General features: G+C 38.4%; 1 protein-coding gene across 2 annotated transcripts in view; it reads right to left on the reverse strand.

Moving 5' to 3' along the window:
- LOC132110986 (dystonin-like) overlaps nucleotides 1-16,128 on the reverse strand; it is a 158,164-nt gene that overhangs the window by 21,954 nt on the left and 120,082 nt on the right. For both annotated transcript variants that reach the window (XM_059518140.1, XM_059518141.1), the window contains 13 exons: nucleotides 15,689-15,862; nucleotides 13,677-13,832; nucleotides 13,396-13,593; nucleotides 12,583-12,711; nucleotides 11,995-12,165; nucleotides 10,374-10,529; nucleotides 9,429-9,635; nucleotides 8,533-8,652; nucleotides 7,254-7,423; nucleotides 6,272-6,431; nucleotides 4,327-4,521; nucleotides 3,844-3,972; nucleotides 3,018-3,161 (listed from right to left, as the gene is read on the reverse strand). In XM_059518140.1, the coding sequence (XP_059374123.1) occupies nucleotides 3,018-3,161; nucleotides 3,844-3,972; nucleotides 4,327-4,521; nucleotides 6,272-6,431; nucleotides 7,254-7,423; nucleotides 8,533-8,652; nucleotides 9,429-9,635; nucleotides 10,374-10,529; nucleotides 11,995-12,165; nucleotides 12,583-12,711; nucleotides 13,396-13,593; nucleotides 13,677-13,832; nucleotides 15,689-15,862 (2,109 nt within the window). The remainder of the gene's footprint in view (nucleotides 1-3,017; nucleotides 3,162-3,843; nucleotides 3,973-4,326; nucleotides 4,522-6,271; nucleotides 6,432-7,253; nucleotides 7,424-8,532; nucleotides 8,653-9,428; nucleotides 9,636-10,373; nucleotides 10,530-11,994; nucleotides 12,166-12,582; nucleotides 12,712-13,395; nucleotides 13,594-13,676; nucleotides 13,833-15,688; nucleotides 15,863-16,128) is intronic.

The raw sequence follows: 16,128 nt of genomic DNA on the forward strand, positions 1-16,128 counted from the left end.
AGGTAAACTGTATTAATGTATTAATACAGTGAAGGTAGTGTTATTTTACATTTGATTATTCAATGTCTGTAACTTAATACAGTTAATTTACCTGAGAAACCAAAAGCACTGCTTTATTTCACATGTATTTTTGTTCTATTGCATTTATATATATGTGTTCCTTTAGGTCAGTTGGTAGAGCATTGCGCTATCAAGCGCAAGGTTGGGGGTTCGATTCCCCGGGAACACATGATAGGTTAAAATTGATAGCCTGAATGCACTGTAAGTCGCTTTGGATAAAAGCGTCTGCTAAATGCATAAATGTCATTTTAATTTAATTTAATTTAATATATGTGTGACGAATGGGGCGGGGCCGAGGGACGTGGGAATGAGCGAGACCGGTGGAGTGATTGGAGATGAACGACACCTGTTCGACCCACCGGTCTCGAGTCCCACGGAGGAGATGGAAGGATATAAAACAGGAGCGACGACAGTGAAGGACGATAGAGGACCAGGCCTGGGCTTTATTTTATGTTTTGGTTTTTATTTGTGTTTATTTTGATTATTAAAGTTTCATTTTGATTGTCCGCCGGTTCCCACCTCCTTCTTCCCGATGATTATGGAGTTTTGATTATTACAATATGCTTGTACTTCACTGTAAAAAATAATTCTGTGGCTTAGTAAATATTACAGAAATTTTTAACTTTATTAACTTAATAAAATCTCTGAATATCGTGTACTTGATTGTTTGAGTTAAACATAGCAAAATAATTGAGTAAAAATCCAACAGTTCATTTTATCTAAAATTTACAGATATATTTAAGTTGTTTTCAATAAAATTATTTAGTATTTGACTAACCAATTATTTCTTTATAATATACTTAATATATTTGTGAAATTTCTATCAAAATATTTGAGAATGTTGAATTTAACTGATCTGTTTCAAGAAACAAAAATATTACTTAATTCAAATCAACAATATTAATATATTTAACACACTCTTAAAATTTGAGTAAGTTTACTCAATTAAAACAATGCACCCCTCCCCCACCCTCTGACGTGACGTCAACTCGACGGTTGGTTGAGTCAGTGAGCGCGGGCAGTTTGAACTCTCCAGTCTCCAGACAACAGCTCTCTTCTCAGCGTCGCAGATTTGGTGCATTTCCTCTGTGAAATTCAGGTTTGTGTATGTTTTATTTTATCTATAAAATCTTTACTGTGCTTTAAATCATATTTAATGCAAAACAACATACAGACACCTAAACGAGAGTCGCGCCTGTCTTTTTGCATGATTGAAACGCTTTGCATAAACACATGACTTCATTCCTAATGATAATAAATATAATTATTATCATTTGGATGATAAAATGTCCTCAGAACTGTCACTGTTTGTTTATTGGCAGGTTATGTCAGTCACTCGCAGTATCTATCGGCTGTGAGTGAAACGCAGGACGGCGGTATGAAGTTCAAAGTTCACCCGCAGAGGCGAGTCCGTCTCCGGCACGAGGACCAGCGCTGATCCGGTGGATATTGGGTTGATTTGATTACACTTGAATTAGGCTACCTGAATTTTTAAATATTTAATTTTTACTTATAAAATGTTTGTAAAATGAGTTTAAATGTAGGCAATATTGTATACAGTGTAAAATGTGCTTTATTGCTGTACTCATTGACAATAAAGGCCAATGTCATGTTTACTGGTGGTTGTGTGGAGTACTATTTTACAAAGGTTTAGAGAAAATAAAAAGTTAATATTACTCATTAATAAAAACAGTTAATATTACTCATAAATATTGTTTTTAAATGTTTAAATGTTCAATTATTTCTACTCCATTTTATTTGTTAATGTACCAGATGCAGTTACTCAGATTTAACGTACTTAATTTTTTTACTTGCATTTACTCAATTCATACAGTATATTTCATTGATTTCACAGCTTTAAAATTTACTAAATTTTTTTGAGTGTAAAAATGTTTCACCAATAAAATTGAGTAAATAATAGTTAAACTTTTTACAGTGTTTGTTTATTATTTTCTATGCAGAGGCACTAGGCCTACCCTACAAAATTACCCCAATCATCCTAGAACTTTACAAAAAGAGCTACTCAAATCATCAGGTGAAATTGTTTTCAGGAAAAAGAGGAAGTCATAGTTTTTCAGAATTTCATTTTACTCTATGTGCCTTTTGGGGTGGGATGGCAGGGGTTGGTGGCAATGTAAGTATCTAGACATTTGCAGCGGGGCAAGGGAAAACATCCCAAGACCATTATCCCACCTTCAACACTGGTCCATATAATTTTGCCTACAGTATATCGTGTAGCAAGGTAGTCTTCAGAACCTTTAATAATAAAATTTTAGGGGACCCCCCAAGAGTCCTAAGTCATTTCGAACCCTGGTTAGCTATCTATGAAGAAACCAGCTGCAAACTGAAACAGCTCACTGGATAACAGTTACAGACAGCCCATAATGAACCGGCTGTGTGTTTTCATTTCAGCTTTTCTGAGCTAGCAGATATGCCAGAAACTAAATATAAAAAAGTTAAAAGTTAATTAAAGAATCTGTTAAAGATTCATAACTTATGAACCAGCCCAGATATCTGAAGTAGCACACAAAACAGGAAAAATACTGTCTTGATCTAACAAGATCTGATTGGCAGCTGAAAATAACAGAAAAACTTAAGTTTTATAAGTCTGTCTGGAACTTGCATTTACAAAGTTTATAAAATGAGCACTTTTGAGGAAGAACTAGTTTCTGGATTCATTGGTCCAGATGTGACTCAGGAGTGTTGTATGAGGCAGATCCATGTTTTATTTTCTTTTTTCCCTTCTATTTTTGTATTTTTTTCTCACTCTTTCAATTATTGAGGTAAAGTCTATGTGAATGCATGTGTTTGGACATTTTTCATGTCCCTCAGATGTCTCTTTCTGAGCAGAACCTAAAACTACTTTTCTTCAAATATACATACGATGCCTAAATATTATGTGCCTCTCATTAAATGCCCCTGAATGGTTTCGAGAAAGCTTGTAGGAAGAGACGAACCTCCTCAAAGCGTGCTTTGATGATGGTGTTCCAGTGTTTGATGGTGGTGATGGAGTCTGGGTGGCAGATGGACAGGATCGCCTCTCCCATGCTTGTGGCTTTATTCAGTGCCAGTCGCTTCTCTTCCAGCTTCTTTATCAACTCCTGCATGTATCAAAGGTTCTTTCATTAGCAAATGGTCATGGTTACACAAAGAGCAGCTTATCTCCACCAATACTGCTTCATGATCTTCAAAAACATGATTGTAGAGTATGTATGCCATCGATGGCATCCAGTTCCCACTATGTAGAGATTATGTATTTCTACCCATCATTAGTAACTGGTGTTTTAATCCAAGGAGAAACCCCATCATCTCTCAGGATGTTTGCTTCCTCAAACTGTGGACATGAATAATGTCTCGGGGAACAGACTATTTTGGATATTCAATATGAGATCACACTATATGGCTTGAACTCTTTCCTGGCAAGCAGTAGTTATAAAGATTTGAAGCCATGTATGGCTTTTGTTACTCAGTTGGACGTGAAGAGAGAACAGGCTACGGATCACTACCTCACATCATGAGTGGAGCTAATAAAAAAAGAATGTCAGAGTTGTGGAAAACACAGACACACGTTCTGTCTTGGAAAGATTACGATCAGTCTTGCACACACTTGCATTTAAACTTAACACTGTAAAGTAATACAGATACAATTTCATTTTTTTTGTTTACTGTGGCCAGATCATTGTTGCCAGTAAATACTGATATGCTATTGCCTCTAATAGGTTTTACGACACAGTGATTCATTATTCTGGTGTGGATTATTTGCCACTGGTGTGGGAAACTTGCCTTGTGCTGTTCAATGAGAGCGCGGAGGGCTTCTTCATCATCTGGCAAGGCACCGTGGAAGCGAAGGCTCTGCTCGGCCTCTGCAAGCCACTCCAGTAAGATATGAACAGTGGAGTGGAACTCCTCAGCCTGAGGAAAGGTGCACAAATGTGTTGAAAAGGGCAATTCACAGAGAGCGATTTTTAGATATTGTTTCCATTCTTTTTTTCCATTTTAAATGAGTTCATTGCATCATATAAAGAAACAGACTTCCTTTGAAGCAGGAGCAGCACACACTCTATTGAATCTGACAGCAATTCTGACACTTGTAAATTAGTTTTTATAATAATTTGACATGCAAGGTTAGCCAAACCTAACCGTGGTAATTTACATAGATGTTTTACAGTAGCTCGTATTTATTCTAACGGTCAAAATTGTTAGTACATACGGTCAGGAGTGTAACATCTGGCAGCGTGATTGCTGATGACAGATGGCATGTCTTACCTGACACAGTGCCTGCTCGAGCCGTGTCTGTTTGGACACAGAGAGGCTGCACACCGTCTCCCAGCGCGTGCTCAGCTCTTGCATCTGAACTTTGACCCAGGACGAGTCATCGTGACTGTTCTCAATAAGCTCACGTGCCGAGCGCTTCAAAGCCTGCACGCTGCCAGTCCTTTTGCCCAACTCTTTCTGGAACACCTGCAGGACACATGAAGAAATGCATTCAACATTCAACCCATCTACTTTTAGCTGTCTATATAGACAGCATTCTAACTGAACTAGAACCTCATAAATGAGTGATTTGGAAAGCTCTACACAGGCAGCAACATCATCATACTGTATGTGTGCATTTTAAAACTCCTAGGGCCCTATCATACACCTGGCGCAATGCATGGCGCAAGTGTTTTTGCTAGTTTCAGCCTGACACAGTTCTCATTTTCCCGTCCTGTACTGCATTGTTTAAATGGCAATCCATGTGCACCCATTTGTGCTCCCATGGGCGTGCTGGTCTAAAAAAAGAGGTGTGTTCAGGCATACTGTTGGCGCGTTGCTATTTTGAGGGACTGAAAATAGACTGCGCCATAGACTAACTCAAACCTGGTCTAAAGATTAGCGCAATATTTTTTCTTGGTTATTTAAAGAATGTGTTAGTATTATGCACCTACAAGCGGGTGCACAATGTGCGTACACCTTGCTTATTACACACACAGGGACGCGCAGCAGCACCAAACATAAAAAAAGAGAAATATTACATTCTGCCATGTAAATAGTGAACATGCCATGTCACGAGCACAACTGGCTTTTAAAGGGGATGGGAGATGCGATTTGATTGGTTTATTGCAAGTTACGCTCAATAAAACACCCATTACTCGTTAAGACCATGCACCCGGATGTGCCAACCGTTTTCCCGTCATTAAACTACCAAAAGTGGATTCAGACATGCCCTGAGTGCACCTGCACCGTGTGCTTTAGTCTATGTGCTTAGTTTGTGAAAATAAGCCCCATAATGTTAATGTGATGCACTAATAATCATAAAACATATATAGTACGGATAGATGTTGAGTTGAACAGTTAAGATGTAATTAGATTTCAAGACAAGCATTTTGAGTACTTAGTGAATTATTTTTAAAATCAATCATATTTTGTATGCCTGTACAATGCTGTCTAAATGATGTCATGCCAGAGCCCATATCCACCTCTGATGTCATCATATCAGGGACCAGTTACTGGAGGTACTTGTCTACTGTTATCAATCACGCTCCTCAGCAGCCAGGCTTTACGACATTTGCACATCACCAGGTTTTAATTATGTAGCCTATGATTTTGCAATAAGCATTGGTCATTCCAAAGAAAAAAGAAAAACAAAAAGGAAGTTGGCTCTATGACTTTGATGATGTGGTCTATGAAATATGAATCACATTAGGTGATCCTTCCTTGTCTTGTGACTACATAAATGCTGAGATATTTATAGAATTGTGTTTAAAAGCTGGAATTTGTTTTAGCTAGATCACCCAGATCTAGATTGCATCCATAGAAATCAGGCATAAACAGCACCAAATATAGTCAGAAGATTGCTGGTGACTATTTGCTCAGGCTAAGGCCTGGATGTGTGAATGAGGTCACCTCTAGGCTCATCAGCTCAAGTGTGTTCTGATGTCTCCTCTAGCAATGTGTTTGAGTCTGTGTGTCCAGCACTCCTGTCACCTCTAACTGAAACCAGAGGGTTACACTCCCCTCTGATGATACTACCGTCTTATTATATTTGATTCTGGCCACAGGTCCAAGAAGTTAAAAACACATATAATATATTGTTGTAGCTTATCATGATATTGCATCATTACTTTAGATATCTGTATCTTCAGACATCAATTTCATTCATTCATATAATGTCCTACAGTTCAGTATTGAAGAAGCAGGTTGTGTAGATCAGTCAAACTCATATGGGTACCTTATGGCTGTCGATGAGGTTCAGGACGAGGTCTATGTCTCCATGCACGGGCTGATCTTCAGCAAGCTGTGGTTCCACTTTATAAAGCCAGTCGATGAGAGCCTGCAGTGCGTCTGTGAACTGACCTGAGAACAGCAGAGCCTCCTCCAGCTTATTCTGCCTGAAAAAATAGCCCATGTGATATTAAATACACAGTTGTGACAACATATCCTTTCGTCTGACCATAAATCATGGACAGTTAGTTGACAAATAACACAGATATCAAATATTGTTTACTCAACGTTAATATTTTAATTCTGAATTCAAATGAATGCATAAAGGAAAATGGGTAACACCTTTAATTAAAGTTTCACTTGTTAGGATTAGTTAACTACATTAGTTAACATCAACTAACAATGAAAAATACTTTTTAGTTCTATCATGAGAACTCTCTGAAGATTTGAGCATGGTAATGGATATGACAAATGCACAAATAGCATATAAAATAACATGTAGCAGATCTATACAGGTGGAGCTGGGGAAGGTGGAGGGTTTCAGAGGAACTTTAAGCACAGTGCAATGCAAAAGTGAATGCTAATCAGCGATTTAAATGTAAAACTGAAAACTCATTGGCTAAATATGCAAAATATGTATATTTTAATATTATTTAATGGATCTAAGCGAACATGAACTAACAATGAAGTTGTTTTTTATTAGCTAATATTAATAAATAAATACTGTAAGAAATGTATTGCTCATTCTTATTTAATGCATTAACTAACATTTACTAATACGATCTAACTGGAAAATATAGATTTTAGGTGTTCTGAAAAATCCAATTCTAAAGAAACGGAGCTATTCCAATAGGGTCCTCGCACTGCAGTGCTCGGGCCCTAATTAAGCCTACTTTTAATAAAGCCTGAACTAGGGTTAATTTTGTTTATTCAAAATGTATATAACTATTTTTAATCGAGGAGATGGATATGTGTTTTTCTGCATGTACCTCTCCACAGATTTCCCGCAGACTGTGTCCCATTTGTCCCTGAGCTCACTGAGCATGTCGTCCAGTTTCTGGTTGTCATCTTGCAAGGAGGTCTTGTCCTTTAAAGCTCGGCCCGTGCGGCTGGTGGTGTCATACACCGAATGCTTGCTGCCCAGAGTTTTCTGGAACTCCTACAATCCCCCCACACACAAGACAAACAGAAGCGAATGGTCATTCGGATGTAGCTCAAGGCCATGTGTCCCGCAAGCCATCCTGTGAGGTCTTCCAGGAAGACTGATGTCATTCGTATTTGTGACTGACTCATCAGAACATCTGAAGCACTGCTGAGCTGTTAATTACATACCAACATGCAGCACTAAGATCAGGATCACACGATCCTACTCATATCCTGCTTTAAAACCACTGATGGTGCACGTCATCTAAAACTGACGTCAGGCTCCTCAGTCACAAAGAATTGCAATTAAAAAACATCTAACATGCTCACAAGTAGGGGAATAAATTAGACAGGAGTATAACAGGATGCCACTTCTCATGACCCACAGTCTGTAAAAAACACAATAGCAGTGAGTGAAAAAGCACCTGGTATTGTTTGCTCGGCAGCTCGTCAGTTGTTCCACATTCACAGATGGGGATAAAAACATGGTGTGAACAGGAAGTCTAAATGACCCCATTTAAACCTGTCATTTACATCCCTTTTTTTGTGATCGGAGCACAAGTGGTCAGTGCCAAATATGGGTGCGAAGAAGTAAATTGTCCAATGTATTGTGTAGTTTAAATGCTCATCTTTTATGAATGTGACCACGGTGAAACATAACCTAAACGTAGCAGATTCATGTGATCTCTCACAGCCATACAAGCCATTCAAACCTCCAATCCCCAATTACAGCTGCACTCCTAACCCTTTTTATTTGCTTCCATTCCCTCTTGCTCATATGCTGTGTGACATGGGTTTGTTTGTTCAGTTTTCATCCCCATGAAAGTGATGTAGTGTGTCAAAATAAGAGGGAAGCGTCTCGATGAAAACTGAACACAAGTGCTCACAGGAGAGGCATTAGGAACACATGTTAATACCAGTGGACTGGTTGCATAAACAGTTTAAGTCTATTCTTACAAGTTAAGTCTCTCATTTTTTTAAGACAGGTCAACTGCTAGTTGGCCAGACTAGTTCTTTAGCTAGTTTTAGCATAGTGGCTGTGTTTATATAACTTGGCACCAGGTGTAAATGGTGTGATGGGATCACATCTTAATAGCAGACGTGTGCAGGACAGGTGTCGGTCACCTTGTGCTGGGTTAACTGCGTCTTGATCTTGTCCGGATCATTAGCGATCTCCAGCTCAGAGTCCAGCGTTCTCTCGGACTCTTCCAGCCACTCCATCAGTTTGTTCCAGGACTCATGGAACTGCAGAAGACGAGAGCATGAGAATCCATCAGTCTAGTATGCAGTATATAACAGCATTTTGTTTTTTCCATGATTGAACCACAGAGAATTTATTTTGCCATTTTTAACACTGAGCAAAAGATAAAATATATTCTGTCATGTCCAAGACGTTTGCAAAAAATTGATTACAGTTACTAAATAATCGTTTGCATACACAGTCAACCCCTCAGGTCAGTATTTATCAGATGCACCTTTGGCAGCAATTTCCAAAGTAGGCTGTGTTGATACTGTAGGTCTTTATTATAATGTTTCTCATTCTTCTTTGTAGCTCCAGCTCAGTCTGGCTGCATGGAGCTTATGAGTGCACAGCCGTTTTCAAGTCCCCTCATAAATTCTCAATTTTGACTGAGATCTGGACTTTGACTTGGCTATTCCAGGACATCAACATTGTTGTTTTAAGCCATTCCTGTGAAGCTCTGGCTTTATGCACGGGAATTACAAATGTTGGGTCTTGTCTTGCAGGGAAAATACAGGAATTTCCCTGTATTTTTCTACATTTATTTTATCCTATACCCTTTATGCAGACGCTTTCACAATAAAGAAGAATCCCCACAGTGTGCATGTATTGACGATTTAGGTGTGTTATATCAAACATAAAAGAGTATCATTGCGTCGATCAGTCGCAAAAGAAGCAAAAAAATGAAGTTCTCTGTGATTCAATCACTCCTATAGTGACTATATCAATCGAGGATGTGTGATTAAACAAAGCATGGCTGTTAGATGAGTTCCTCTCCCACCTGTTTGGCACGTTTCCTGGCATCGTCCAGCAGGCGTCCTCTCTCCACTGACCTCTGCACGACCTTCTCCCAGCGGCCTTGAACGCTCAGCAGGAGGTTCTTGATCAACACCACGTCCTGTTTCTGACTGAAGTACTTGAGGTGTGTTCCTGTCTTATCCAGCTCGATGATCTGATCCCGATGTGAGTTCACCTCAGTCACAAACACCTGCAATTCCAGCAGATCCATTTTAAGAAAGAAAAAAAAAAAAAACATATTTTGGAAAAGTACTGTTTCTTTCAAGTGCAAGAACGATTTTTTTCTCATAATGTAATAGATTGCATGTGAAATTTATTAGATTATGATCACACTGTAGCAACTTATAATGAAATCAGGGCTGATAAAGTAAAACAAGCACATAATGTACTGTGAAACAATGTTTAAACTGGTAACACTTCATTTTACGGCGTCCTTGTTACAGTTACCGAAGAGGATTTTTTTAGGCTATACGTTGTATACAGTGTGTCACACTATGTATACATTTTGTTGTCAGTTAAAAATATATTTATTATATTTCATGTGCTTACGTATTTATACGAAGTAATGCACAACAACAGCAACAATAATTACATTATTATAATACAATTATAATAATAGAACAATGTTTTAGTGAATTTTTGTTGTTAATATATTATTATCTTAGGATTTAAGCAAGTTTTAGAAAAATATTGCTATGCACATTATATTACATTAGTAGTTATTACATTACCCTTTGTTACATGAGTTGCTGATTTTTTTTTTTTACACAAAACGTGCACAGATGAACTGTTCAAAATAAGATCAATAACATGCATTTAAAAAATAGATCATTTCATGCTGATATTTAGCAATAAGCCACAGTAAGCTGCATGAAAGTTTTTGTCAGACTTGTAAATCATGTTGCATATCATGTCAAAGAGCACTGACCTTATGCTCGTCTATCTGGAACATGACGGTCTCCAGGATGAGGGAGGCGGGCGAGGCCGTAGCGAGGGTCTGTTCGGCCTGGGTCAGCCAGTTAATGAAATCTTGTAGTGAGTTATGGAAGTCTGTGGCCGTCACCAGAGCCTCCTCCAGTTTCACCTACAGCCGATCAAACACAAACATCTCCTTTCATCTCAGATTCAAGTACAGAGACAACTGTACGTTTCCCAAATCACATGCTCCGTTACATCTTGAGTAACTCTTTGACAGGATGAGACAGTTCACAGAGCTGCTAACAGCGCTGCTGTGGAGGGAGGAACTTCAGTGAACAAGAAATATGAGTCTAGTAGCAACGTATTTTCCGTGATGTCCCCGATGCGCGGGTCGGGGTAGGTAAAGAAATTTTGCTTTATTTGCGGGCTGGGGCGGGCCAAATAATTTCATAAAAGCAGGACCCACAGGTTGGAAAAAAACCCGACCCGCGCATCACTAGGCTGCATGTGCGAGCACAAGTGATACTGTGGCCGCCGGTCCACGACCGGTAGAAAAAGATGACGCTCAATAAAGCTCACTGGCTGAGTTTTCTCCTCTGAAAGAAAAGGTTGCACAACTGACAGAATAAGTTACGATATTTTTAAAATAAAGCACATCAATGATATTTGAGAGTGTATTTTCCCTTTTCAGGAAAAGTATCGAAAAAGTATCGAAATCGCAATCGACTAGGTATCGGTATCGAAACAATAATTTTGGTATCGTGACAACACTACTGCTTACTACAGTAAGTTAGTAACAAGACATGAAATGACACTTCTTGATATTTTGTGAAATATGACGATATTTCAGTTATTTTGGAGCATTTTGCTCATGTCACTGAGGAGGATATGAGACAGGAACTTCCCTTGCACCGCTGGATCCCAGTCACTCAATGATCTCATCCGGCAGCATGTCCTGTGACGTCTGGCTAGCATCACATGTGAGGAGGTATATTTGTAAAAGCTGCAAACATTCGAGGATGACTTGACTATCACAGACGAGGTTCTGACAGGAGTGTGTGTGGTCAAATTCCTGTTGTAAACAAATGCTTTTGCCAAGTCTGGATTCAACACACCAAAGTGACCTTAATCAAAAACGACATTAATCTGACAGCCAGATCTGATTTGGACTTGAATATTAGTTCAAGCAGAACTGAATCTGTGGCTATCATTTACTCACCTATATATTTTAAGAAAACAGCACTCAGCACTTATTTTTACTCCACCTTGCTTTTTCAAGGTGCTTTTATGGAGTTTTATGAGTTTTATACCATATGCATTTATTGTAAGGAAAAGAGAAGCGTGTTCATCTTTTAAATATTCTCCTTTTGAGAGGCACAGTTTTGTGTTTGGCTGAACTAGTGGTTTATTCCAGCAACTTTGTAGAAACCGCAGACAACTCTACTTTGTTTTTAGTGATTTATAACTCACTTTGGGCTTGTGCTCGAGTGAAAAAGAATCACTCATCTGACCACATCAAGGCACAACAGCTCACAGATCTGATGTCTCAGCTACATGAGTATAATCAGCCGACAGCGCAGTGATGAAGAGAATGAGTCAGACTGAGAGCAGTGAGCAAATCAGACTCTCACCTTCCTCTCTGTCACCTTGGCTTGAACACATTCCCACTTCTCCTGCAGGTTGTGTAGGTCCAGCTCAGTGCTGCTGTCTTGACCTTCAGGGGTCAGGGTCAAAATCTGCTGCCCTCGGTCAAGAAGCTGCTTATATATTTCCTCCTTTGCTTCCAGTGTACTGCAGAGCTCCTACAAACACACAGAGAGATAGTGTGTTTAATGACATACAAAGAGAGTTATTTCGATTATTTGAGCGTTATTGTTTTTTTTACAAATCAGCAGAAAAAAGAAAGTGTGAAAAGTCTATAAAACGTTTCATAAAAACCTGGACAGAATTTGTTTTATTGCACTTTCATACAATTAGACTGAGGCGTTTTTCTTGAGTTTTTCGTCCTCATGTTAGTTTTAAAGGACTAGCTCGGCCAAAACTGAAAATTCCAAACTCGTGTGTGACTGTTGTGATAAATATTCTCTAATAAAATGCTTAAACCAAACCAAGCAAAACTGTTTTCAATAACTACTGCATCAATCTATTAATCACAGTGGTTGGTTAGTTGTTAGAAGCTGGGCATCGGTGGCGGATCTGTTGTAGTATTAAACACATACCAGATGGGTGTTAAGCTGCTCTCGGGCCGTGTCTGGTAAGCCTCCGAGGGCCTTTGATGCTAACAGCTGACGCTCGGTGTCTTTCAGCCACTGCTGCATGTCTTCAATCTCACCATGGAAACCTTGAGCCTGAAAACAGATCAGCCAGCATCACAACAATAGAGCCGCACATTCATCACCGCCGGCTCAAGGATTAATGAGCACAGATTATTAGGCTTAAAAATGGCAAGTTTGTAGGAAATCTCTCAATTCTGAATCAAGAACAATGGCGTCTGGAGTCAAAAAGAGTTAGCATAGTCAATAAACAGCAACTTTGTCCCTGCTTTATGTGAGAAAAAAAAACAACTTATCTTGATTTTTTTTTCAGAAGGTTTCCTAGTTTATAAACAATTGATATTTTATTATTTATACTTATAAAAAGAAAATTAAAAGGGTTTGACACAAGTATAATTTTATATGAATTATATTTGATACATATAATGTTGCTCTTCATTCTACTTATTAATAATTATACATGTATCAAAAATGTATTTTTGACATTTAAATAAAAATTGGGAACGTTGTTTTTTACTTCTTAATTGGTATGGTCAATACGTTCAGGATCAGCGCTCGGTGTTCACATCAAAGTAAACTCTTTGAGTGAGAGCATGTGCGTGTATGGACAGCTATCGCTTTACTGCTTCTCTTTCACATTCTTTAAGATTAAGAGAGGACGTTTTTGGCCTCATGTTGAGAACATCATCAATCATATCTCCATTTTAGGAAAGGCTCAGCCTCTGAGAGGTCTCTGGCTGGCTTGTATTGCCTCCTGACCTGCAGCAGAGCACTGTCCAGAAGCTGTCTTCTCTGCTCAGTCTTCTCCAGGATAGTCCTCCAGCGCTGGTTGAGGTTCTCCAGCTTGTTCTGCAGACCTTGTGCCTCCTCTCCAGCACTGGAATCAATGAGGTCACTGCCGGCCTTGTTCACCGCCTCCATCGTGGTCTTATGGGCCAGCACATCGTTCTGCAACACCTACCCAGTGGAAAGAAATGGCGATACATGAGCTGAACAATGCTTGCTGACATCTGACAAGAGGCTCAACAGCAGTGACTTACGTGGTGCTTTGCGAGCTCGATCTCGATGGCTTTGGGGTCACCGCAGGCCTTCCTCTGTTCATTAAGCAGCTCTTCAGTATGAGTGAGCCAAGCCAGAAGTTCATCTAAAGCATGCTGGAACTGCCCTAGAGCCAACAGCGCTCCCTCCAGCTTGTGCTACAAGAGATCAGGCCCACACAACAGTGTTATGAATACACAGTCTAGTGAAATATCAAGTATTGTTGACAACATCAGCTCTGCGGCATCAACATCAGCAGCTGGATTTCCTTTTCGGTAGTCTAAATTTCTTTAAAAACAGTCTGCATTGCTGGAAATATGTCACATACTGCCGTAACACTTTACAAAAACGTTACATTAGTTAATGTTAGGGATATGCCGGTATCAAATTTTCCAATTGCGGTTAATTGATAATGTTTTTATCACGGTATACGGTATTATTACGGTATTAAAATTTTGTTTTAAAAAGTGGTTATAATACAGTATAACAGGTTAAATAACTTTTTTTTCTTATAACAAAAATAACTAAACATTTAAAACAATAAAGCAATACAGAAAAATATATAAAAGTTAAATGTTTTACACATTAAAGTGCAAAAGAACTATAAAAACCAATAGGTATCACTTTACAACAAGACCTCATTAGTTAACCTTAGTTAATGCATTAACATTCAAGGCAAGGTTATTTATATAGCACATTTCGTACACAATGGTAATTCAAAAAGAAAGTAAAAAAAAGTCAATTAAAATAAAATACAACAAGCAATTTAAGAACTTGAAAATGAAAATTATTTACAAATTGACTTTAATTTAAGACAGTTTAAAAATATAAAATGATTTTACATAAAATACAGTGCAATACATAAAATATAGTGTAATCAGTTCGGACATCACATAGTGCTCATTCAATAAATGCACAGCTAAACAATGAGCAATAGCTACATTTACTATAGAAGTTAGTAATCTTTGTTAAAAAATACAAGTCTTAGTTCATGTTAGCTCATTAAATAACACAGTTGCAACTTTCAGTTTTAACAATGTGTTATTAAATATTGGAATACCTAAGATTAATGAATGTTCACAATAATTTTTTCATTGGCAGTTTATGTTAACTAATGAAGCCATAATGTAAAGTGTGAATGAACAATAAAAGATCAAAACACTTTCAAACAATATCTAGGGCATTTGTAGTCCAGATAAAATAAAAAAAATGAATGTTTGAAGATAAATAGCCTATTAAGTCTAAATATTTCAGTAGTTGGCACTGTAATAAACACCATAGGGAAAACACAAATCTGAATGGTTATTTAAGATTATTTGTATGTTTACAGGGTAAGGGCTGCATTTAGCGCCATCTGCTGTCAAGAGTGAATGTGCTTTCATTCAGCGCGTCTCTCACGTGTAACTCCATGTGCTTCTCATGCGCGCTTGTTTACATCAGAGCACATGCGCTCTTTCAAGCAGCATACAGCGGTGTTGTGCGTTTTAAGCAGCTGATGGGAATAATATTCTTAAAATGCATTCCAAATTCTGAATAATTTGTCATGTATATTTATTCACGCTATTTAGAAGTGCCCACGATATTGTGCATATTAATCACCGCAATATATCGCATTACCGAATACCGGCACAAGTCTAGTAAATGTTAGTTAAGGTATTAACTAACATGAATGAACAATACATTTATTACAGTGTTGTAAATAGGTTAACAAGCACAACTGATTTTAGGATGGCAAAAACTGCACATTTAAAGGCACAATTAAACTAAACAGATATCGCAGTTATCTAAAAAAAATAACGACTTAATATGATTAATCAATAAATGCAACAACATTGATCCTATTTGTACACATTTATATAGTCTTTCTGATTACTGATTTTTATCGAATCCAATAAATTCCCAGTGGATAAAATCTGCTACTCTTTTGAATATCCTGTTGCACCCTGGGATAGATCACTTTACAGACACTAAATGGGTCATGATCTTAAAGTTTAGATCCTTCTCAGTGCCTGACCTGTCTGTTGATGATCTTTTTGTCCAGGTTGTCCCAGAGCATTTTCAGCTCATTCATTGGCTCCAGGATGGAAGTGCGGTCATCTTCCTCTAGCACCTTCTTCATCAGGAGCCCGGCGTGATGGTTCAGCCTTTCCATCTCGATCTGCAGCTGGTACGCACTACCTTTGAACTCCTTCACACACATGACAGCACACATTACACGATGCGCTGCATTAGGGTTAACCACTTACTGTTAACATTCACTAAAGATTAGGGGTGTAACGGTACGTGTATTCGTACCGGACCGTTTCGGTACAGGCCTTTCGGTACGGTGCACGTGTGTACCGAATGCAATATTTTGTGCGCGGAACATAAGTACATTTTCGTGTTTCCACACGAACATATTAAGTGGCGGAAGTCTCCGCGTTTAGTGCAAATCCCGCCCTGCAGCTGATTCTA

This window comes from Carassius carassius, chromosome 30 (genome assembly GCF_963082965.1).
Source record: "Carassius carassius chromosome 30, fCarCar2.1, whole genome shotgun sequence".
Lineage (NCBI taxonomy): Eukaryota > Metazoa > Chordata > Actinopteri > Cypriniformes > Cyprinidae > Carassius > Carassius carassius.